Source organism: Lytechinus pictus, chromosome 5, assembly GCF_037042905.1.
Source record: "Lytechinus pictus isolate F3 Inbred chromosome 5, Lp3.0, whole genome shotgun sequence".
Classification (NCBI taxonomy): domain Eukaryota; kingdom Metazoa; phylum Echinodermata; class Echinoidea; order Temnopleuroida; family Toxopneustidae; genus Lytechinus; species Lytechinus pictus.
In genome coordinates, this window is record NC_087249.1 from 28,633,802 (window position 1) to 28,658,229 (window position 24,428).

Sequence of the window (24,428 nt, forward strand, 5' to 3'; positions counted from 1 at the left end):
ACGGTGAATTAAATGTATTTTCAGTATAAAGACAAGATTGTTCAACTAATTAGTACCACCATAACCAGTCATTCAATGGATGTTGTTTCGACTTTGGGGCTGATCAAAATTCCCTGATTTTTCCCTCATTTGAGGCATTTTTCCCAATTTGGGGTATTCTTTTATTAAATTCCCTGATTTTTTTCCCTGACTGGAAAAAAAGTAAAATAATTTTCCCTGATTTCACTGATGGCTAGGAACCCTGTACATAAAACAAAGGGAAATGCAGGAGAGCTGCTATGAAAAGACACATAGTGGCTTTATTGCGGCATTCCTACTGAAAGATGCAGCACAGACAATGTACCTAAGAACACACTGATCAGCTTATCAAAATCAAGAATTGTTATTCTTTCTTGTGCTGAAGATTTTCTTGCATTATTATTAGGGTAGCAACAGAAAATCTTTATATAGAGCTGATTTACATGAGAGAAAATGTGTCCTAATATTAGCATTGTCAAAAGATTCAAAATAAGCATGTGGGAGAATGGTGAGCAAGTTTTTTTTAATATCACATAAAGATATGTGATGTGTCCATGCAATGAATTGTATCATTCTCAGGGGTTCAATTAATGTTTTATAGTCTGTGGCCCAAACACGGAAAAGCGTGTGCAGCGCTTTGTAACCGAAAGGAAAAGGCACTATAAGATATTGCGGGAACAAGTTAGAGCAGACACTGTTACTATATAAGAATCATTTCTTGGTGAAAAAGCTTCATTGTTCTTTTTCAAGGAAAATGCACAAATTCATCAACTTGGATGGATCCGCATCATACATGTATGTACAGTTGTATGTAATCCAAGCATTTTTTGACTCTCCAAGAAAGACAACTAAGCCGAGGTTTATAATGCATAAGAAAGGAAAACCGACATACTCCCGTTTCATAACTGGATAACTCGTAGCATGATTCATTGGTCATTACCATAATTAAACATAATACTGGATCACTGTTTCCTGGAATGATCACATATCTACCAAAGACCAAACTTAGATCCATTTCAAATCCAATCGAATCATAAACTAGAAGTCATAAAGCGATGCTAGAATCAAGTTTTTGAAATATTATCTTCAAGTGGCATTTTGGTAGTTAGTAATATTCATCTTCAAAAATCTCCCCAAAGATAAAGCCATCTGTCAGTGGAAGAGCTCTATATCCAATGCCCCATCACTGAACTCTCCATATCAGCCCTTGGGTATAGGGTGTTTTTTAAAAAATGCATAAATATACATTACTTAACCTGTAATTTTTGTCACTCCCACTGGTTGACTACAGGGATCACTAATTTGAAAATTTTACTCCATGATCCAATAGAAATTGTTTCTTTATGAGGTGTGTCTTTTTATAAGGTGCAAATTGAGAGCAAAGTTGGCTCAGTCGGTAAAGCGTCTGCCTGTCAAACTGAAGATTGTGGGTTCAAGTTCATCCAAGGCGGATGACTAAAGCCAGTGCGTTGTGTGTAAACGTCTCTCCCCTGTTCCATAGATGTAGGCTATGTTACAGAGGAAAACACTCTGTCCCTTGGATAGGATGTTAAATGAAGGCCCTGTTTAAGGGATTGTCACCAACTTTGCACGTTTAGAACCCACGGCACTATTGCTTCAGTCACAACTCAGAGCGGTGACCGACCGATAAGTTGCCTGCTCGGGCGCCGCTAGAATTTAGGCATCGCCAAACGATTTTTGTAGAAGTCGAGCGGGATGTAAAAAGACTTATCGGTGGCCGAGCGGTGCCCTGTCGATTACCCATTACTAAAGGCCAAATCTTGGTCAAATTGGGGAACTTTTCTGTTTGACGTCCGAGCAGTGATCGGCTGATGACCCACCGATTCCTCCAGCCACCAGCCTATTTTAAGTAATTGCCCGGCCGTTATTGAATTCGCTGCGAGATCTTCGACCGATCTCTGAGCGGCCAGCGGCCAATGGCCGCTCAACAGACTTTGATCCAACGAGTTCAATTTTTTACCTAAATCATTCGACGGCAACCATTCGATTATGTTGGCGACCACCCGGGCACCGAGCGTATTTACATGTAGTGCAACGAGTGAAAAGTGAGCGGGCGCTGCCAGAATTTTAACTTCGCACTAATCTTGAGCGGCAACTGAGCAATGCCCCAAAAACAAGTGGTGCCCTGATGGCTGCCGCTCAGTGCCTGGGCAAAATTGGCTAAAAACTTGCCACCCGGTCACCGAGCAGGCTAATTTTGGGGGATGTGACCTTAGCCTATTCGTATAAGAGTAGGGGAAACCTTGGTGTAGTGGTCCACCTGCACTCCCCCAATCAGTTATATCATGAGGAGAGACTTGTGGGTCACAGTGATTCAGTTCGCTTTTCGCCTACCAGGCACAGGTGATGCCAAACAAATAATAATAATAATTGGCAACTTTGGCAGGTTAATATTGACAAAAAAATAAACTCTTTGAAGTAAAGTCATCCTCACATAATTTTTAAAGGACTGAAGTCATCATTGAAGCAATTGTCACCCCAGCTATATGGGGATTACTGAATCAGGGTATCCTCAATATCAATAACATCAACATGAAGGCTGCAATCTTGTATCCCTCTTATTCAATGTACAGAGTTACACCCCTTTTGAATTTATCTTCACCCAAGATATAGCCCCCCCCCCCCCTCCCTGCAAGAGAATTTACTACTTTACTCCAGAAACCTTTCTTCATCAAATTAACTAATTCTTTAAAGATCATGCCAAATTTAGATCTCACCGATCATCCATAAGATCTGATGACATAATCCCTACCTGATATTTTCAAGCCACCAAATTTGCGCCATATACTGAAATCAATTAAGCTGACCAAGTCAATATGCTCAATCGTTGACCATGAGTTCTCTGAAGACTGCATCTAATCAACATTTCTACGTCAAAGAACCCTCATTTCTGCTCAGAAAATTTATCTCCTAAACTCATGGGAATCAATTCTGGTCAGGCATGAATGCTAAGTAGAATATGATATGGCTATTTATTGGTAAATTGATATGGGCAAACTAAGTCTTATGGATCTAATAATTGATTTGGTAGCACTGCCATATGGCAACCATTACATTGTTTATTCTCATTTTCTGATAGAAAATATGAAATTTTGAAATCAGTGGTCCTGTTTTTATAAAATGTGAATTTTCATATCAAAATTTTATCTGTAATAGCTTTACTCTGCACTTTACAAACAGTGAAAATGATAAGTTCCCATATCAGGTAATAACACATTGAATATAAAGAGTATCAATATTGAAGGATAATTTGTACATTTTCCAAATAGTGGTAATGATTAGTTTCCCTATCAGGTGATAAAATTGAATATAAAGATTATAAATCATTTTTTTATATTGAAGGATAAAATCTTGATTTTTTTACATGTTTTGAAATGAGAGAATGGGACAGAATGATCAAACATCTTGCATTGCTGCTTGGTTTAAAATATTCTGCTGCTAAATGGACTGTTAACCTTCTGGAACCTACTTTAATGGGCAACATCATGTTGTTCATACTTCATACATGTCAACACAAATTGATCCCACACAGCTAGCCTCCATGTGCTTATTCCGCCCCCAAACAACTCAATATAAATTCTGTACACGCGGAGAGAGTAATTAAGCTTCAGATAATGACAAAATAAATTCCATTATGAGCATGATAATGGAATTATTATGACTACAGGGTTTTTATGACTTTCCTGGTTTTTGTATATGAACCAAACTATATTGATATACATACAATTTGCACTTAGATACATGTTTCTACAAAGAAATGAATAGTGACAAATAAATTATGGCCCCTAATGAATAAATGTATATGCATATACACACATACATAAATAATTAAATAAATAAATTGATCAATCAATCAATCAAAAAATAAACAAAAATAATAAATAAATACATAAACATAAAAAAATGATGACTATTAAAACATACATTTAATGGGCCAATTCATATTACAGAAGTACATAAAGAGGCTTTGATAGGGGGAAATCATAATTTTTAAACAAATTTTTCGCATTACTCCTATTCTGGTTCATGGTGAAGTAGCTGCATGCTTGGCAAGCAGTAGATTTGAATCCCACTGGTTCCAATTTTTGTCTGACTTATAATTTTCATCACATATTGAGCATGCGATCTTAAACACATAAGAGTAATGCACAAAATGTCTTTACAAAATCATATTACAGCAGCAAAGAAATATTGGCAATGGTCAATAATTTCATAACATTGTTAATTTTCAAGTTATGCTGTGGATTAGTTTGATCCTGCAGCAGTAAGTGCCACCCCCCCAAAAAAAAATGAATGAATGAATAAATAAATGAATAAATAAATAAATAAGTAAATAAATATTTTTTTCAAAAAATGAAGAAAAAATGAATGAATAAATACATAAATAAATAAATTAATTAATTTATTAACTAATTAATCAATTAATTAATTGATAAATAAAACAAAAGGAGATTGATCTAAATAAGTAGTTAACCTCTGTAAGGATATAAACAGATTTCAGTTAATCAATAGCACGATTTTGTGTGAACCTGTATTAATCCAAATGATGGATGCTTATCAGATAAACGGGAGAATAAATCAGGAAATCATTAACTGCCCCATCAAAATACAAGAAATCAACACATGTTTTGCAGTATTATGATCACTTTAGGAGAAATATGTAGGCTTTTGCAGTATAAAATGAATAGGAAAGTCATTGCTGAAATAATGCACAAATTTCAAGGTATTATATTGTTCTAAAATAGTAAATAAAATCTATTCTACTGGAAAGCACTTATCTCCCTTTCCCGCTAAATCCTATTTAATTCCATTGCTTCTCAGTGTGGTTATTTGATTTACTGTAATCCAATATTGCTATCATGCTTCATCACACCACACCACACACAGCTCATTTTCAAGTGCAGTGTCAGGATTTCAAAGCATTCCTTCTTCAAGTATTCAAACTGAAGAAATTTCCCTCCATTTCTCTCTCGTCATCCTGTTATATGGGTTAAAGAGAAATGCAAGTACATGCAAGTAAACACTGATTTCATGAGAAAGTCTGTAAAACCAGGCTTAATTGTCAGTATATCATCGAGGATCTAGATCTGGTACAGTTACATAAACTGAACTTTGTGAAATCTTGAAATCTACTCTGAAAAATGTTCACACTGAAGATCACCAACACAGATAGGCACACGTGGGACAGTGTATTATTATTGCTGGAATAAAGACCCGACGGAAGTGACCGAATCCGCGCTTATTTTGCTTATTTTTTCAGCAATTACACAATTTCTTCCAGAATCCTTTGGCACATATTTTTTATTCATACAAATAGACACTTGGGTGGTCATTATATTAGATTCTGTAAAAAGTCATTTTGAGATCGTTACCAGAACTGGAATTTATCTTTAAATCAATACGGATAAGATGGTATAAAGACATTTCCCACACTACTTTTATGAATATCATTCCAGGAATTTCATTATATGTAGAAATGGAAAGGGCAATAGCCACATCATCTTTAAACAGACATATAAGCTGACCTATGAGCTTTAAGAAAATAATTGGTCTTCATTTCTGAAGATGACACACAATGAGAGGGGGGGGTCTATTATCTACAGGTAAATGACCAGTTTGATTTTCAGGAGATATCATCACAAAGGGCTGACTAAAGTACTTCAAACTTAAATGTCATTTCCATTGCTCTTTAAAACTTGATTGCTCTTGTTTTTTTTTTTATTCACAACAAGATCTTTGTACTCATTAATACTATCTTTATGAATAAATCTGCCATTCACACAATTTTGCTATGCTTATACACCTTTGCAGAAGCAAAGAAAGCAAATTCAAAATAAGTTACACTCTACAAAATGGAAGAGCGGAAAAGGGTAATAAATCGTTTAAATAGGCTGAGAAATGACAGCAACTATAAAGAGGGAGAAAAATGCTGCCATTCCTCAAACCTTTTCCACCTTTTACGTCTTTTGTGTTTTTAGAGTATAATCTGAAATTTAAAAAAATTTTTAGTTTAAACCCTTATGATAAGATTAATCTCTCACCATCCTGCTTAAACTATGCTACCAAAGATTGGGGGCCTTGGTAAAATAAAAAACACCTTTGTCTATATTTTTCTTATTTTATAAGACTTCAAGGGTTTGTTAAGTTTACATCTATATCCTGTAGAAATTGATCATTGTTAGTGAGGGCATGATTTATATAATCAGACAAAAACTAAAGTTATTCTGACATTCTATTTTTCATTGAGCAATTGTTCTTCACCAATATGCAAGCACTCCACCAAAAAAAATCATTGCAAAAAGATTGACTTTCAAAACTAAGCATTCCAAGTTTAAGATCATCCATATGAAAAATGTTTGTAAATCGGTGAGATCAAAGCCAAGCTCCGTCTCCCGGATTGCATGGATCTTTCATGAATGGATGGGCCCGACTAAAATCTCATTTCCCTTCTTTTTGCCAAGAATGTTTGTTTTCTAATATACACTCCACCACATGAGTAATGGAAGGCATCATTGAAATCTCACATGATTAAAAAGCGTTCCTGTGCTATACAGCTTAGCATTGCACAGAGCCCGAAGCTTGGGAATTTCATTCAATTCAACCAACCGCCCTGTATAAATATAATTATCCCATTTTGCTGAGCTTGAATAATGAATGTTTTCATTGATCTTTACCTACACAAACGTTGCAAGGGACTTGTATTTTTAAATCTGTTCATCCGCGTTATCACAGAATAGGAAGTTAAAACTAAAGAAGTCTTCATTCATTCTGAAACTGAAGAGGAAAATCATTTGCATCAAAAGAATAAAACCATTTTGATTATTTAAAATGTTTATTATAGTCTGTTATCCTTTTTCTCCATAAAAGCTCACGGAAAAGGAAATCACACTCAAATGAAGTCAATCAAAATGCTAATTTGTGAAATCTCTAAAATATTTCCAGGATCAAACTTCAACATCCTACTCACAAATTATCATAAACATGAAAAACGGATATAACCACAAGATTAGCATCTTTCGGTTTCTTGTGGCTTACACATATCCTACTCACAAATAATCCTTCACATGAATATGGAAAATGACTAGGGCCGAAAGAAAAACATCTTTCCGTATAATTGTGGCTACACATCTAGCTTCTAGGCTAAACTCAATAGGTTAAGATTTCTTGAAGCGAGGAGTCAAGTAGTCTTGCCTAGTGAAATCATGGTCACTTGTTAAAGGACACTTAAGATCTATAGAACAGGTCATCCCGACCTTCAATCTCAAAACAAGGGTACTACTCATGGTAATGTTCACACATGTCTTTGTTAAGATTGGATTTGAATCAAACTTAGGGTGCATTCCCACCTTTAATTTAAGTTGGCTTAATAGAGACTTTCATTTTTTTCATTTTAGATTTGTATAATGGTTCATCTTCATCTTGGAGGTCGCAAAAAAAAATCCAGTTTGAATCTCACCAAAAAAAATCCAGGATTAATGCAAAAAACAGTTCTAAATCTTTAACAGTACATTCACACATAGGTCTGAATATAATGAAATGGTTAAAGAAATTTGCACAAAAGCAATAAAGGGTTAAAATAAAAGGAACAAAAAGGATTAGGTTTCTTCTTATACTCGGCCCATTTCAAGAATGATTCTTTTAAACCTAGAGTGCTTGAATATGTTTTGAATTGATAGTGTATTTAAAGTGTTTAAATATCAGTTTAAACCATATTTGAGAGTTGCGGATCCAGGAGGGGGGCATATGGGATGTGCATCCCTCTATATTTTGAAAATCTCCCATTGAACATACATGTTAATACAGATAAGTCTAAGAAAAAAAAATAACCTGAACCCTAATTTTGAAAATGTATCTTTGCGCCCCCTCTATGTCAAAATCCTGGATCCACCAATGCAGCCTTACTGTTTTAGCAACATGTTATCTGTATTAGAATATGAATGCGGGGGGGGGGGGGGGGGGGGTTCACCAAGAGTTCAAAGTAACTTAGAGACTTGCTTAACTTCCAACATGCACATGTTATTTACAGCATAATGCAGGGGGGGGGCTTCACCAAGAGTTCATAGTAACTTAGAGCCTTGCTTAACTGCTAACGTGCACATGTTATTTAATGGATAATCTAACTGATGGATATGCAGTTGTATCTGTCCAATGCACATGATCCGACCAATACGGCAATGCATTATGTAGGGCATTCAACTGAAATTAAGTGCGACACTCGGTCACATCTAACTAAATGTTTGTGAAACACCCCCCAGGATTACTTACAACATGAAATCTTGCTCCCACAGGGGGTGGTTTCCCTTCACTGCTACAGTCGTAGACTTCACATTCTGAAGCTTCAGTGTCACATAAGAATTGAATTTTTCTGAAAAAAAAAGGAAGTTAAAAGATAAGATAACAAAATTTTAACAGCATTCAAAATCTTTGTAAGATATGAACATACATAATGAATGATAGAAATCCTTCAATTAAAGAATATATGCATGTACAGGACTATAGTTCATATACCAGGTAGTTATTTTCAGATTCAGTCTCAGAAAATTGAAGATACCATAAGGTGAAAATCAATTGATGATTCTTAGAATGAACATAAACTTGAGTTGATTCGCTCATTCAGTTAGGTTATCTAAATACTTGACCTTTCACGCTAATGAGGCAATATTCCATTAATTCCGATTCAAATATCTTTGTATAGTGATCTTTTGTTACCACATTCTTTATATTTTCAGCTAAATTGGGTAATTCATACTTAATAACAGAATGCAGCACATCTTCAAAACTCTTTGCAAATTGACCTTCACCACTCTTCCAACCATGATATCTTACACCAGGGTGCTTTAATTAGCAATGTGCGAGTGCTATGTGTTATTTTGAAGGAATTGGGTACGTTTTTATTGTGTTTTAGTCATAAATGTCATTATGTAAATGTTTATCATCAGCAGCATTATCATCAAACCATCTTCATCATCGTCATAATCACCATCATCATCATCATCACCATCATCATCATCATCTTCATCCATCATCTTCTCTCTCCTCTTTTCCTCTTCCTTCTCATCCTCCCCTCCTCCTCTTCATCCTCCACATCCTCCTCCTCTCCATCATCACCACCCTCATCATCATCATCATCATCACCACCACCCTCATCATCATAATCATCATAAAATATTTTTTCTTCATAAAATTACCTATAATCTTTATAACAGAATAAAGATTCAACCACATCATACATCAAGCAAAATATGATGAAGTCTGTCAAGTAAAGAAAAGATGGGAAACACTTAGGGATAAAAGACAATCTGACTAGTCACGCAAAATGGGACAAAAATCCCCTCCAGACCAGTGGATCTAGGATGAAGTAAGGTCAAGGAAAGCAAAGATCTTTGGAAGATGAGTTGGCTTTTATCTCCTCGACTGGAGCTGATCCTCTAGTCTATGGTAAGAGGAAGGGATGGCTTCATTACGTCGCATTATCTTAGAGAAATAATCACTCATATCTAGCAAGTTCCATATACCAACCCACCCGTACGTCAATTGCCAATCATCTGTTCACACCAGTAAAAATTCACATACAAAACAAAAACACATTGCAGTGGCACATATACAGAATCACTGGGTAGCCAAGGTGTGATGTACGTACAAATGCAATAAAAAAATATATATATCTTGGTTTTCCAAGATGATTTCTGTAAAATTGATAAAACCAAAAAAGACTATGAACTAGACCAACTGATATATGAGAACAATAAGACATTAATCCCATAGTAATTATGATGATAATCAGTTCTAAGACGCATACCATATAAATAGTCTCTATGTTTGTGGAAGATCTGTTTTAATATTGAATAGGGGTAATACATGTACTTCTTAAGAAAGTATGTTTACCACAGATTTGAATCTTTTAAAATCTTTATGTATCTTATACTATGATGTAGGTTGCTCCACAATTTTGGTGCCATTTTCCCAAAACATCTATATATCACCATAAGTCATGGAGTTTACTTCTATTTCAGAGAAAAGATCCATTGATTGTTAATCAATATTTTGCCTGGGTTGATATTTCTTTGCGATTTTAAGGAAATAATGAAGAATAAGCTATTTTGTTACATAAACAGTCAACTCTATGGCTTGACTACAGCTGAACAAATCGGTAGGACACTTAATACTACTTCTACTTATTTACAATGTAAATTGTAATATGGTTTGATGAAATCATACATTCAAAATACATGAAGCAGCAATAGGCTGAAACAAATTGATTTCCCAAAAGAGAGATATAAAGTAACATTTAAAATCAAAGGGGTAAAACACAACACACATATAAATGTTTATACATATAGAAGATAGTTAAATTACATTGCCAGGGAGATATAAATAGAAATGCAGAGCTCTATCAAAAACGAATTCAACAGATATACATTGATTCTTGCCTGTCTGAAATGGGTTAAGAGGCCAACATACTTGCTGAACTGTACTTTATCACTCAAAGGGCACAGAAATTATGTCTACAAGTTAACCATCGCTTTTACAAGTAGATCACTGCAGTGGCCATGCATCATAATCATTCCGGGGCACATTATCATGGTGACACAACATTTGCTCCTGTGACAATTGCTCGGGGCTTAATTTCGTTTGAGATGTAAGGTTAGGGTTACACTAGGGTTTTATGTTCGGTTTAGGAAGGGTGTAGTGTTAAACCCCGAGTTGAAGTTGGTCATTCAATTAGTGTGTGGAATTTAGAGCAGAGCAATTGTCGCCAGAGAAAATGTCATTGAACCCATTATCATATCCTATTCTATTTAAAAATCTTCTCTTAAGAGGCTTGATAGAAATGGTGATTGTGCAATTAATCAATATACAAGAAATATAAATCTGGAAATCACTGATTTATGAACAAGTTATCATGTTCATGAGCACGGTGCCTTAGCTACACAACGCCGCCTTCCCGCACAAATGCCGTTAGCGCGCGGGAAAGCGACGCGCTAACGGCCTTTGGGCTGGAAGGCGACGAGTATTGTTGTACAGGTGCACATGCAAGTGTAATATTCTGGCATATAATCAAAATCAATGGTGACATCTGATTGACAATGACTATATTTTGATTGACAGCAAATATTGTGTTGACTACTCTATAATATCCTCACTATCACCATCATCATCCACGTTGTCAACCACCATCATCATCATCATCAGTACCATTTTTTTATTCATTAGCAATGGCTATCACCATTTATCAATACCAACAGTAGCATATCAAAAAATAACTATCACCATCATCATCACCATCACCACTGCCATTATAATCATTACCATCATCATCAATTGATGCATCACTATCAAATTAGCATAAAAGATCAATAATTCTATAGTTTGTGTAATCATCCTATTACCATAATACTGACCATATCCTATCTTCCATTTAACCATTATTATTTGCATATCTGCTAAATAGCACACCTCCATAATGCATTTAAATTACCATATTAATTTAGTTGGAACTCTGTGAGCCTGAACTCAATGCTCAGCATATTCTAGGTACTGTACATTTCAGGATTTCATTCACTCAGTCAAATTGATCACATACACTGTAAATTACTTCAAATCGCTAACTTTAACTTATAAATAGTGAAATGTAACACAATTTTGATAGATTGGTACATATTGGGTGAAAAACTTAAAAGTTGAAAGTTCTTATTGTATGCCAATTTACATAGTTAAAATCTATTTCTTTCTTTCTCTATTCCAGATCTATATTCAGAATGCACAGGAGTTTCCATATCTTTCTGCTGTAATATGCACCCGGTCATTTTCTTTAGGGCTATACGTCAAATTATCTATGGAATAATGCTCAAGAAAAATGACATTCAATGTAAATTCCTGGGTTGAAACTCTGATCTGCATGTATTTCTAAAGTGCCTGCCCCCCCCCCAAAAAAAAAAATACATATATATACTAGTAATGTATCTTGCTAGCTCCTGGATGACGGCATACAATAATATACACACACCTTGTCCTTCAGGCGCCAGCTTCAATCTGCAAATTATGAAGTAATCAAAAGTATCCATTTCAATTAGTCAAATAGAGAGAATTTACTTTGATGGCATGCAGCCAACGGTATGAGACAGGCCCTCAAGTTTTATGATGCAATGATTGCATGCAAACTTTCATTAGTGTGATAGCTTTTCAGGGGGACCTTGAGCTCATTTAAAAAAAATTTGCATCGCTTGTCAATTTATTTCATTTGAAAAATACAAAAAAAGTAAAATTACCTACATATATTTGCGAACAATTTTTTATGAAAATGAGCCTCTTTTGAAAGTGGCATAACAATACAGTACCGGGTGTACAAACACATGCTAATTAAGCATCATTGCAGATTTGAAATATGAATTCAATGGAAATGTCTGAAGCCCAATTGTATCACGTGAAGAGATTGTTATACAAGGGCAAACTATTTAAATTGTGATATAATCATTCTTGCAATAATCCTGGTCTTATTCAAACACGCTTCCCATTAAGCTTTCTACTATCAAAACGTTTTGCACTTATTCAGGTGAGCCTAATGATAAAATGCATTTTAGGTTATATAACCTGAATATTCCTAATTACCATTATATTTGCCATGATCATACAAAACTATCACCTTCATCATTATCATCATTGCTGTCATTAATTAATTCATTAGCAATACCAATACAGATAAGACCATGATTAAAAAATTTTCATTGTATTGGGTAACATATTGATAAATGAAAATAATTATCTTCTCTTTGTTGTCTTTAGAATTCTTATACTTTTCTAAATATCACTAAAAGAGAAATGCATTATTTAAATTAGGATATCCCTCTCAAGCATTATTAGAATTATTCAGAAATTAAATCGTTGAAATCACATTTTGTATTGATCAATAATGATCAATACGAAGAAAAAAAATACTGCAAGTCAATGAATCTGTCAACAGGAAACTGACCATTTCATGTTCAACTGAGTAAGATCAATTCAACTATCTACTGGCCAGCTGTTTGAAATGTATTTAAAATCATGCAAAAATTTAATACATTAATACAGATACATATATATATGTACATGTATAAAATTCTGTATGAGTTTGGATGATCAGTTTTTTTGTTTTTTTTTCAAATTGAACTTATATTATATAATATTTTCAAAATTTTTGTTTGTTTGGGGAGAATAACCATTAGACTCTAGAGACTTTTACTAGTCATGTCGGAATTTTTTGGTTACAGAATCCACCGGTGTTGCGCCGGTTGGACAAAGAAGTCACAGATTATACAACATTGATTTTATTTTTAAACAAACATTCATAAAAAAACGAGAAAAATATTATGAGAAGAACTTGCCAATGTTTACGTGGCCATCATGTTCTCTTTGTTAGTAGCTAACCTACGAGATGCATATAGGGTGCGTTTATCAGCCACTTTTTTACACTAGAATCATGATCTGAATCATGATTCAAATCACGATTCTGCAGAATCACGATTGCGTTTAGTCGAAATTGAATATAATCATGATTAGAATCACAAACATGAAACACGAAAAAAGGGGCGTTTGGAAAGACGTTTCTGCAGAATCAAGTACGAAAATGTTCGAATAAACGATATCGTGATTACAATCATGATTCTATGACCTCAGTGTTGTGTCGGGCTACTTTCGTTTTGACTCTTGCCAAGCTCAAGGCGCTCTATATGCTCATTGATTATGTACTATGCATGCATTTCTTGTCATGTTCAAGTTCTGTGTTGGTCATCGCATCGTCCACTACCTTTCATTTTTTGGTCATGTCTTCAACTTCAAGTTCTAGTAAATGAATTAACTGGACAGACAATGATCTCAGTTGTTGTTGAGTATACAGTATCAATATTAAATTGGATCTACGCTGAAATTCACTTCCGAACACCATTTTGGATAAACTAACAAGATGAATAGAAGCATATGGACCCTATATGATAGAAGTAAACAAAATGAGGTATAGACTGAATTCTGGAAGCAAAAGATTTTTCGAGTGCCGAAACACGTGCGAAAAACTTCCTCTTGTCAAACTGCGCACTAGTGATGCGCACTGGATTGGCCCGAATCTGAGGAGAAACAGCATTGGAATGAAGGTCGTCTAAATGCTGATTCTGTGATATTGTGATTCATGTTTGTGTTTTGAATCATGATTCAAATCATGATTCAAATCACGATTCTGGCTTGAGGTCGCATAAACGCAGCCATAGAGTCTGCCGCCCTGCCTGGTAGCTTAGCTACTGACAAAGGGAACAAGATGGCCATGTTAACATCAGCAAGTTTTTTCCCACGTCTTCTCATAATATTTTTTCTCTGGTCATGTAATGAAACAAAGAAACCTGGGCTATGATTGACGAGACTGAATAAACATACTCGATAAATATATTAGGATATTCAGAAGAAAATGTTAAACTATGTATTATATTGTTTTATCAGAATACCGGAACAGACAAAACAAAACAGGAACCCACACACATTGGACGGATTCCGGTATTGCATCCGTTCCGACCCAGGCCTACATTAGACATAGTTAAATTAGCAGGTGCTTCCCCTCATATTTTCACTAAAATATGAAATATTAAATTATAAATTTCAATCTACAGATTACACAGGTTTGGGTTTCACTCATTCAATGTTTAAGACAAAAAAAATAATCAAGAATTTACAGTTATCTAGTATGAAAAGGATTACATAGTACTTCATTAAGGATTCATATAGCACATACAGTCAAGAGCTTGATGGAAACAGACAAGCATTGATAATTTTCTCTCTTGGCAGATATAATATGGTTAACATTCAGAGTGTGTGATAATGGCTGAATCAATCTCCTTATCCAGGGGTGGTATTCTAAGATATAGTCAATTATCATGAGCTTTGCATACAAAAACTATATCATTTGAGCTGATAAATCATCCTGAATTCAACAAAGTCTTACATGCGTGTAATGATTATACAGTTGTTATGCTAAACACAAACCATACACAACAGTTAATTTAGTCTCTAGTGTGTATAATGTGTGTGTTTATGGGGAATTGATAAGATAAGCCAAAATATTAAACATGCTTTTTATTTTAACAAGTGGAATGCCTCTGGCGGTCTCACCTGCATCACGCTATTCAATATAGCAGCAGTGCTGACTTTGAAAACTACTGTAACTCGCACAAGATGTTCAGTGATACTTGGTTACTCTTATGTCCACGTTTTATGAACTAGACCAATACACTTACAGAGATATGATGGTAATTCAACAAATACCCCCAACATGGCCAAAGTTCATTGACCTTACATGACCTTTGACCTTGAACATGTGACCTAAACTCGCACAGGATGTTCAGTGATACTTGATTACTCTTCTGTCCAAGTTTCATGAGTCAGATCCATAAACTTTCAAAGTTATGATGGTAATTCAACAGATACCCCCATAATGGCCAAAGTTCATTGACCTTTGACCTTGGTCATGTGACCTGAAATGCGCACAGGATGTTCAGTGATACTTGATTACTCTTATGTCCAAGTTTTATGAACTAGACCAATATACTTTCAAAGTTATGATGGTAATTCAACAAATACCCCCAATTTGGCCAAAGTTCATTGACCCTAAATGACCTTTGACCTTAATCATGTGACCTGAAACTTGCACAGGATGTTCAGTGATACTTGATTACTATTATGTCCAAGTTTCATGAATCAGATCCATAAACTTTAAAAGTTATGATGGTAATTCAAAAGTTTAACCTTAGGTTAAGATTTCGATGTTGATTCCCCCAACATGGTCTAAGTTCATTGACCCTAAATGACCTTTGACCTTGGTCATGTGACATGAAACTCAAGCAGGTTGTTAAGTAATACTCGATTAACCTTATGGACAAGTTTCATGAAATAGGTCCATATACTTTTTAGGTTATGCTGTCATTTCAAAAACTTAACCTTTGGTTAAGATTTGGTGTTGACGCCGCCGCCGCCGTCATCGGAAAAGCGGCGCCTATCGTCTCACTCTGCTATGCAGGTGAGACAAAAATCTGATGAAATGAATCTATCATGATTTACATTATTTCTTATTACATATAAAGACAAAAGGACAAATCCTAAGTTGACAGTTACAATATCAAACAAATTAAAAGATGTTTCTTGCACCAGTGAATTCTGTTAATTGGAAAAAAATATCAGCAAACCTTTAAAATCGTTAATGATAATTTTTCAATACAGATTAACCTCTTCAAGGAGATATTTATATTTTTCGTCATCCAAAGGAAGAGCTAGATTTTTTTTTTAAAGAAACAAGATCCTGGAACCGCCCATCTCATCCCCCCCCCCCCCCACCTCATTTGAAAATAATGGACAGGGTTCAAGTATTCATGATTTAATAACTGTTGGCCTCCTCTCAAGGAAAGTTTATGGGAGGCCCTGCATTATAAGGATTACCAGGCAATTTATAATGAGATGGGGAAAACATGTTGTACTGGTGTATCCTCCTCATTTCAATATGTTGAACTGAAGGAAACCAGAATTATTTCATTATAAAAAGGTAGATCTTCTCGCTTGGGAACATGATACAAACATTCATGACGTTTACTAATAAAAACGTCAACAGATCAATATAGATCAATACATTCAAAACTGCTCTTTAATTTCGTTTTCATTAATGCATCCATTGCCCCATGTTTGCCGTCTGAATTGATGGTGAAATTGATGTTGAAATTGCTTTACATTCTATTAATTCATCTCTCAGTCCTTGCACTGAATAGTTTAATAAGCAAAGAATCATTACTCCTTTCCAGACAATGATTTTGCTACTGCAGAGACCTGTAAACTCTGATATCACCATTGCAGAGAAATCTATAAACCATAATGTAATGGAAACATTAAAGAGAATAAACTATAAATGGTAAAAGAGGTGAGTTGGGAGAGGGAGAATAAAATCAATTTTAGTGGTGCCACAATTCCTTTCAAATATTTGATTATCTCAGGCAAAGCCTTCTGGGCAACATGCGTTGAATTTGCATTTCTCCTCTGGCTTGTCTTGAACGTCACGATGCTTGCACAAACATGCCTCTATCTCTATTTGTTCTTTCTTTCTCTTCACAAAATTGTATTTAATTGAAATTTCACTTCTGCCCTCTATACATTTTGGGAACATCAAACTGTTTTTTCTTCTTTTTCATTTAGACATAAACCTACTCGGCAATGCCCCCCCCCCCAAAAAAAAAAAAAAAATTGATTCAAAATTAATTAATTCATCACAAAACTGCATCGTTTGTACGACCAATATTTCAAATAAATAATTACAAAAATTATCATTTACTGCAAACAACCCAGTATGGAATAAACAAAATGTACTAAAAATTGATGCAGGATTATATCAGATAGAAAAAAAACTTAGCACTCACTACGAAGCATGGAGATGCAATGGTATTTCTTCTTTTTCAATGATCTTGGCAGTAGGACTAATTAAATTAAAAGACATCGATCAACCAAAATCCAATTAAAATTTCAATGCATACAGAATGCTGCAAATACAACAAAATAATACATTGTATTTTCCGTAATTATAATTGACCTAATTTGGCCACTATTTGCTCTCCTCCCTTTATCTCTCACTCTGTATTAAAAACCTGCCAGTCAACATCTTTCCCCCCTCGAAGCAAATCCAAGATTTTCCAGAAGAGAGGGGGCATTTTATTCCAGAAATTTGTTGGCAAGCCCCCCCCCCCCCAAAAAAAAGGTCTTCACTTGCGTATACACGATATTTAACACTAAGGAAATATCTTTATGGCTCTCATGGGGGGGGGGCACGGGTGTGGGAGTGCCACCCCCTTGATCCGCCACTGCCCTCCCAGCACCCCCCTTTCTCTCTCCTTACACCTCATCTCATTTCATATTAGTGTACCATTCTACACTCTTGATTTGATCTCTCTCTGGTCTATATCATCCATTTTTTTTCCACTCGATCTCAACTATCTACGCCTATGCCTGCCCATGGTAGCTTATTGCATCCTGATAATGTCCAATCCACTCTATCTGGTGGCGCAAGAACCGGCCAAAGCACATGCTGTGTATTCACCTGCCTTAATTGAAGGAAAACCTCTCAGAAAATTCGGTCAGCCTCGGCGCATTCTACAAGGTTACCACCTCGCTGGCAAAACATGAATGTTCCTCGGCCCCGCTCTTTTCCATCTCAATTTGTGTCACACTTGCAATATTTGAATTTGCTGTCTGACACGGACAGCAAAGGGTTCCGTTTTCCAATAAAAAAAAAGAAGACGAAAGCGCTAATTTGGTAAGGAGGAGACAAGGAGAGGAATCAGGGTGTGGGTATGCACTTTTAGAGAGCCATCAACCAGTAATAATAATATCTGCTCCGTATAATTTCATTTTAGATTTGGTATTAAAGGATGACATAAGAGAGCAACGTTAAGGCTATTTTTGTATAAAAAATAAACCAGTTGACTTTTTTATTTCAGTTACCACTGTAATAAAATTTTGAATTTCCCTCACGTGATGTTCATTACTCGCTTACATGTTTTGTTGGAAAATGATTTTTAATCTTTCAAATATTAATAAAAGTTCCTGAAACATACTTTCTACATACATGTGATTTATTGATGTGTACTGATGCACAGAAAGAAGCAGATATGGGCTTTGCAACTTTGCAGTAATTATTCATCCATTTTGGACAGTTAGGTTAACTTGAAAACATTCATAATTTTCACATTCTTTGATTTAATTCAAATGTGTACAAGTCTGCTTTATTGATGATATTGGGACGATCATTCTCAATACCATAGTGATTAAATAACTTCATAATGAGACATAGAACAGGCTATTAATTGTATTTCATTTATTTTGTAAATAATTCAATGTCTACAGGGCTCTTTTGTAAAGCAGGCCTTTGGGCACTGAAAGGACTACCCCATTTTTAAATAAACGTGAATGAATGAATGATTAAAAAACAGACCTGATAAACTTCTATTCAATTGTATCTATACATGTAGGTATACTTTGTTAGAGTGCAAAAGTTGAAATTTCTTACAATTGTATTAAAAAAGTCAGTAACTCACTATGCAAGGTTAACAACTTATATGCATATCAATTACTGAAGACTTAAACTACGACAAAATCATATACTCCCAACAGAATTCTAAGTAAAATTACATTATAATTTAAGTTTAGCTCAAATTGTACTGTACATACTCCAATCATTACTTATTCCCACCAGCTCTCAAATATTATCAAATCAATTAATCAATACACTAATAGACCATTCCACATTGAAAATAAATTAAGTTCTTGATGTGCGCATGTTGAATTTCATCACAAACAGTAGATGTTATAATACTGATATTGCAATAAAATTTCATGAGCTTTGCGTGACTTGCAATGTAATCTACATACAAAATAGATTTACATAGAGATTACAACAATATTTGTAATGCTTTACGTGGGATATGAACACCTGGTACGTACATGATCCTCATTCAAACCAACAACCCACGGAAAAAGAACACCCGAGTACGTACAGGGCAAAATAGGATATGGTATTTGCAGAAAACACAATTTTTTTGAGAGAGAATGTCGAGTCACACATTTTACCCCCCAATGCAATTATTGATATGCGATCCCGTGTTTATACATCATCCGTCATCTAATATTGGATTGAACTCTCTCTGATATAAGAATGGAGCGCATGGTAGTGACGTCATAAGTGCCTACATAAACACAACTCATTGCCAAAGTAATGCAATGACGGACACTCGCCTTTCCCCTGTTTCAACCTTGTATCTCTTGTCTTTTCTCATTTGATGTTCATTTATTTACCATTTGCCTTGCTAATGTATACACATTCTTTAACATTATGCAGGTATCTTCTTCATTTTTATTCAATCCATTGCAGTTGATAAGGTGCTGCTAGTCTAAGGTTGAATATGATATGATAAATCATTATATTTCACCAAAACATGTACTCAAAATTCTGGATTTTGATCTTATCTTTGTAAGTGCATGGACCTACTAGAAAAGTGTAAGGTAGGCCTACACTTCTCATACAACGTCTTCACTAGAAAGTGTCCCTCATATATTCTTGATAACAACACAGATACATGTATATTGTAAAAATAATCTCAATAGATTATCTTCATTCTTAATTTCCAAAAAAATCAATTTATATTTTTTTATTGTTCAGAAAGTAAGTGATTATGTGTGAATCCCCCCTCATTTTTCTTTCACAGGTAGCTTTATTTATTTATTTAAGCTTTATGCATTATTTTTTGGATTTGGAGCAAAGTAGGCCTATTACTCAGTGGCTAAGTCTATTAAAAGAGGTTTTTTTAAAGCCCCTGGAGAGAAGTTCAGATTAAAAAAACAAAAAACCCTATCTTGTATTCATAAAGCTAAAGTAATCCAATAACCTACATTTTTATTTGATCTGTTAGCATTTGTTAGCATTTGTTAATGGGTTCCTATGGCAACAGCTTTGTTTGTGTATTCTTTACATATATTTGTTCAAGTCTCAGGTGATTATAACAGGTATTTATACTACATATTGTCTATTTTGGGGCTTCTCCTAAAAATGTAAAATAATAAAGTTTTTTCTTTATCATATTCATGAAAAAAGACACCTCTAAAGTCTCATTTAAAAAAGAAGTGAGATGAACTCTAATTGCTTCACATATATACTATCCCTTTGCAAGATTGCAATTTAAAGAGAGTAGAATTTTGCAATGAATGCTAACAAGATAAGTGTATGAATGAGGCTGTATTTCTTAAGGCGACCGCACACCTTACGACTGGTCTGCGACCCGATTTTGGAACAAATCGCATTTTGCTCATTTTCTGAAGATGTGAATGGAACATATCATTTTATTTGAGGTTAAAATTAATTGAAATAATAATATTATAACAATTTTGAAAGATTGCAAGTCCTTATTTTGGTGTAAAGTCCAAATTAGTTTCAAATCGTAGCCAATCGTACGACTGCTATGACGTCATTACGACTAGATATTAAATTTGCTTTTATTCTAAGAAGGATGATAGCATAGTCACGAATTTGATCATAGGTATTCGTACGATGATTTAGAACATTACACAATAAGATATTCCAAGTCTCAATATTAGCATCAAATTCTATTACATTTTATTCTGAAATCGGGTCACTGACCAGTCATAAGGTGTGCGGTCGCCTTTAAGGAGTACATAAAAACATCTCAATAGGATAATCATGATATAATGGAAAGTAAATCTCAAGCCCAGAATTAATGCTCCAATAAGCAACATCTTGATAACCTGTCAAATCATATCCTCTACTTGAAATAACTATGTTAAAAAACCATTTCCATTTATGAATAATATATCGTAATTACATTGAGAACAGGCCTTAAGGACAGAACAGAGAATCATGGTGGTTACTAAGTCATTTTGTAACAACCAAAGTATTCAGCAGTTTTCACTCAACTATGCAAATAAAGTTTTAGAATGAAGAATGACATAAAGTCACATGACAAATGATATTTAAGATCTTCCTAAAAATAAGAAAAAAATACATCTCTGAGGATTGACTTTATAAAATAACTCCATTCAAATGAACAGAGTAAAATTGTGTATTTTGTACTAATTTTTGAGTGATCTTGGGAATGTTTCTTTCTTATATCACTCCAAACTGAGTGAAAATACATATATTCTAAATTCACATTTACTTTAGATATTTTTTTTAATAAATTCACTCCTGAGAAGAATGAATATTTTCACTCATATTTTTGTATTTATTTCTTCATTATTTAAAATGTAAAATGTATCTTTATATTTTCATTTTTCTTGTTTTATTGCGGGGAGGAGTCTTTGGTTTAATTGAAGAGCGATGGATACCATAATGATGTGGTACGTCATCTATCATCTAGCACAGTACTACAATTCCAAGTTCTTGCAGTTTCGTCAAAGATTAAGATTAGGAATGAGCCATAGCATCTTCTATCATGAGACTATTTTTACTCTTGGCCCTCCAATCCTCATTATTGCTGAGCAAAAACTATCTATTACCCCCACTTCTGAGAAAAAACTACCAACTACAATTTAAGGGTAAATTTGAAAACTAATCATATACCCTTTTTACACAGGCTAAAATTTCCTTAACCCCGTACTATAGGTGGGGCTAAATGGCAATTTAGCCCCACCTATAGTACGGGGTTAAGCTTAGCCCACTTTCTTTTTACACAGCATTTTTGCAAAGTGGGCTAACCCCACCTTTAGTACGGGATTATTTGGCCCTGCAAAAAAGCAGGGTTATCCCAGCAATTGCGGTGCTAAGAGCGATAGTACGGGGTTAAGATCGCTAGTGTAAAACGAAAGTGGGCTAAGCTTAACCCCGTACTATATAGTACGGGGTTAAGGAAATTTTAGCGTGTGTAAAAAGGTACGAGTAGGTGGTTTCAAACCGCCTCGATCACAAGAATCCCCGTTAAATTACGAGAACTTTTTTAGGCTGAAAAATACCCATTAATTATTCCTGCATTCACACCGCCCTGAAACATACCCTTCGGGATAAGTTCCTGAAGTTACGAGCATGCGCAGTATGGTCTGATAAGCAGCAAGGCGCGAAATTCAAAATCACTAGCCCAGCAGCAACCCATGCACGGCGCCGCACCCAACGACACGCTGGGCTAAAAGTTCCCGTAATTTGCTTTCAGACCGCCAAAATACCCACGACCTTGGAAAAATCCCCGCGAAAGTTCTCGTAATTTCGCCAAGTACCTACTATTTATCGGGTATTTTCTTTCGGGGATATTACGCGTAGTTTGCTTTCAGACCGCCAAAATACCTGGTATTTTCTGATCGGGGTAAATTTCCCGATCAGAGAATACCTGGAACTGGCGAACTTCGAGGCGGTCTGAAACCACCTACTGAAGTACTTGTACTACGAATGATCGACAAAAACCACTAGTCCGGGGTTAGCGAGTTTCGTGTGTGAAAAGCAAGCATTCCTTATCCGGGGTTAGCGATAACAATTTGGCATGTGTGAAAAGGAAAAAAAAATAGTACGGGGTTAAGGATAGTACGGGGTTAGCGATAGTCCGGGGTTAAGAAAATCCTGTGTAAAAAGGGTAATTTAGAGCAAAGTAGACGCCTTCCTCTCTTTCTCTTGTCTCGCTCCTTGGAAGATAAGGTGCCGATTGTAACGTTATCAAGGGTACATCGTGAGCCCGCTATCTTGAGAACATATTTATTTTTCTTCCCCTTGTATGCTGTAATCCTTGTAATGGACAATGTGTAAACAATTTAAGAGAAGAAGAGGCTGCCGAGCTACGGCTTCATTCCCACAAAACGATCATTATATAAACCATCACAAACTACTGCTAAAATTTTGAGGTCTCATTACAAATGTATAAACTGTTTACCTCTTTTTTTTAAATTCAAGTCTAAATCTGTTTGGATGATATACAAGAAATGTTATAAGGTTTGAAGAACAAAATAAAGATTCTTGTCTGCTTTATCCTGTTTCCTCTCATTTCCTTCTTTACAGGTAGCAAGACAAATATAAATCATACATTCAAGCCTACATTTTAGCATATGACCTATTTCATTGTGTATTGTTTATCATGCAATTTCATATGCACTTATATTTCCAATAATACTGCATTTATTACTAATACTAAAAATATAAATGCATATGAATTTCCGCATGTGTAGTATGTGTGCATGTGGTATCATCACCTTCATCATCATCATTATCATTATCACTAATGTTATCACAATCACTGCCATCGCCATCATCAAAATCACAATAATCATTGTCTTCATCATCATCGTCATCGCTGTCATCACCATCGCAGCCGTTGTCATCGTTATCACCAAAAACATCAATGTCATTCCCATCATCTTCATTATCATTACTACCATAACCATCAACATCAATCACATCATCACTATCATCATCGTCACCATAATCAATCATACAGTTATTCATCATCACAAATTTTTCATAAAAATAATTGATGTTTAAGGGGAATTCCAAAAATAATCCTCAAAAATACATCCTGGACGACATTGCAGGAGACTCGATTTCATGATCCATGGTCAATATTGACTTATTGGCAGGAAGGTCAATTATCACAAGTATTCAGGTCATTTTAACTGAATAAACAAACCAAATTAACCACTGAAGGCTTCCCAATTTAGGTTCAATCTGACAATCATAGCTATATCCATATGAATCTGTTAGAAACACAACCAAAGGATGTGAATATAGATACTTTAAGGCCTAATCCCAACACTTTTATTTTGAACAAATATACATGTAGAAAAAACAATCAGATAATATACATTAAAAATAAAAAAGCTATGGCATTTTAAAATTTATCCCATTTTCACAAAAT

General features: G+C 34.9%; 1 protein-coding gene across 1 annotated transcript in view; it reads right to left on the minus strand.

Annotated features, from left to right (window-relative positions):
• LOC129262162 (protein unc-13 homolog B-like) overlaps positions 1-24,019 on the minus strand; it is a 176,083-nt gene extending 152,064 nt beyond the window's left edge. The window contains exons 1-2 of the mRNA XM_064099460.1: positions 23,767-24,019; positions 8,305-8,404 (exon numbers count right to left, since the gene is read on the minus strand). Coding sequence (XP_063955530.1) covers positions 8,305-8,404; positions 23,767-24,019 — 353 coding nt within the window. The remainder of the gene's footprint in view (positions 1-8,304; positions 8,405-23,766) is intronic.
• Positions 24,020-24,428: the final 409 nt, after the last annotated feature.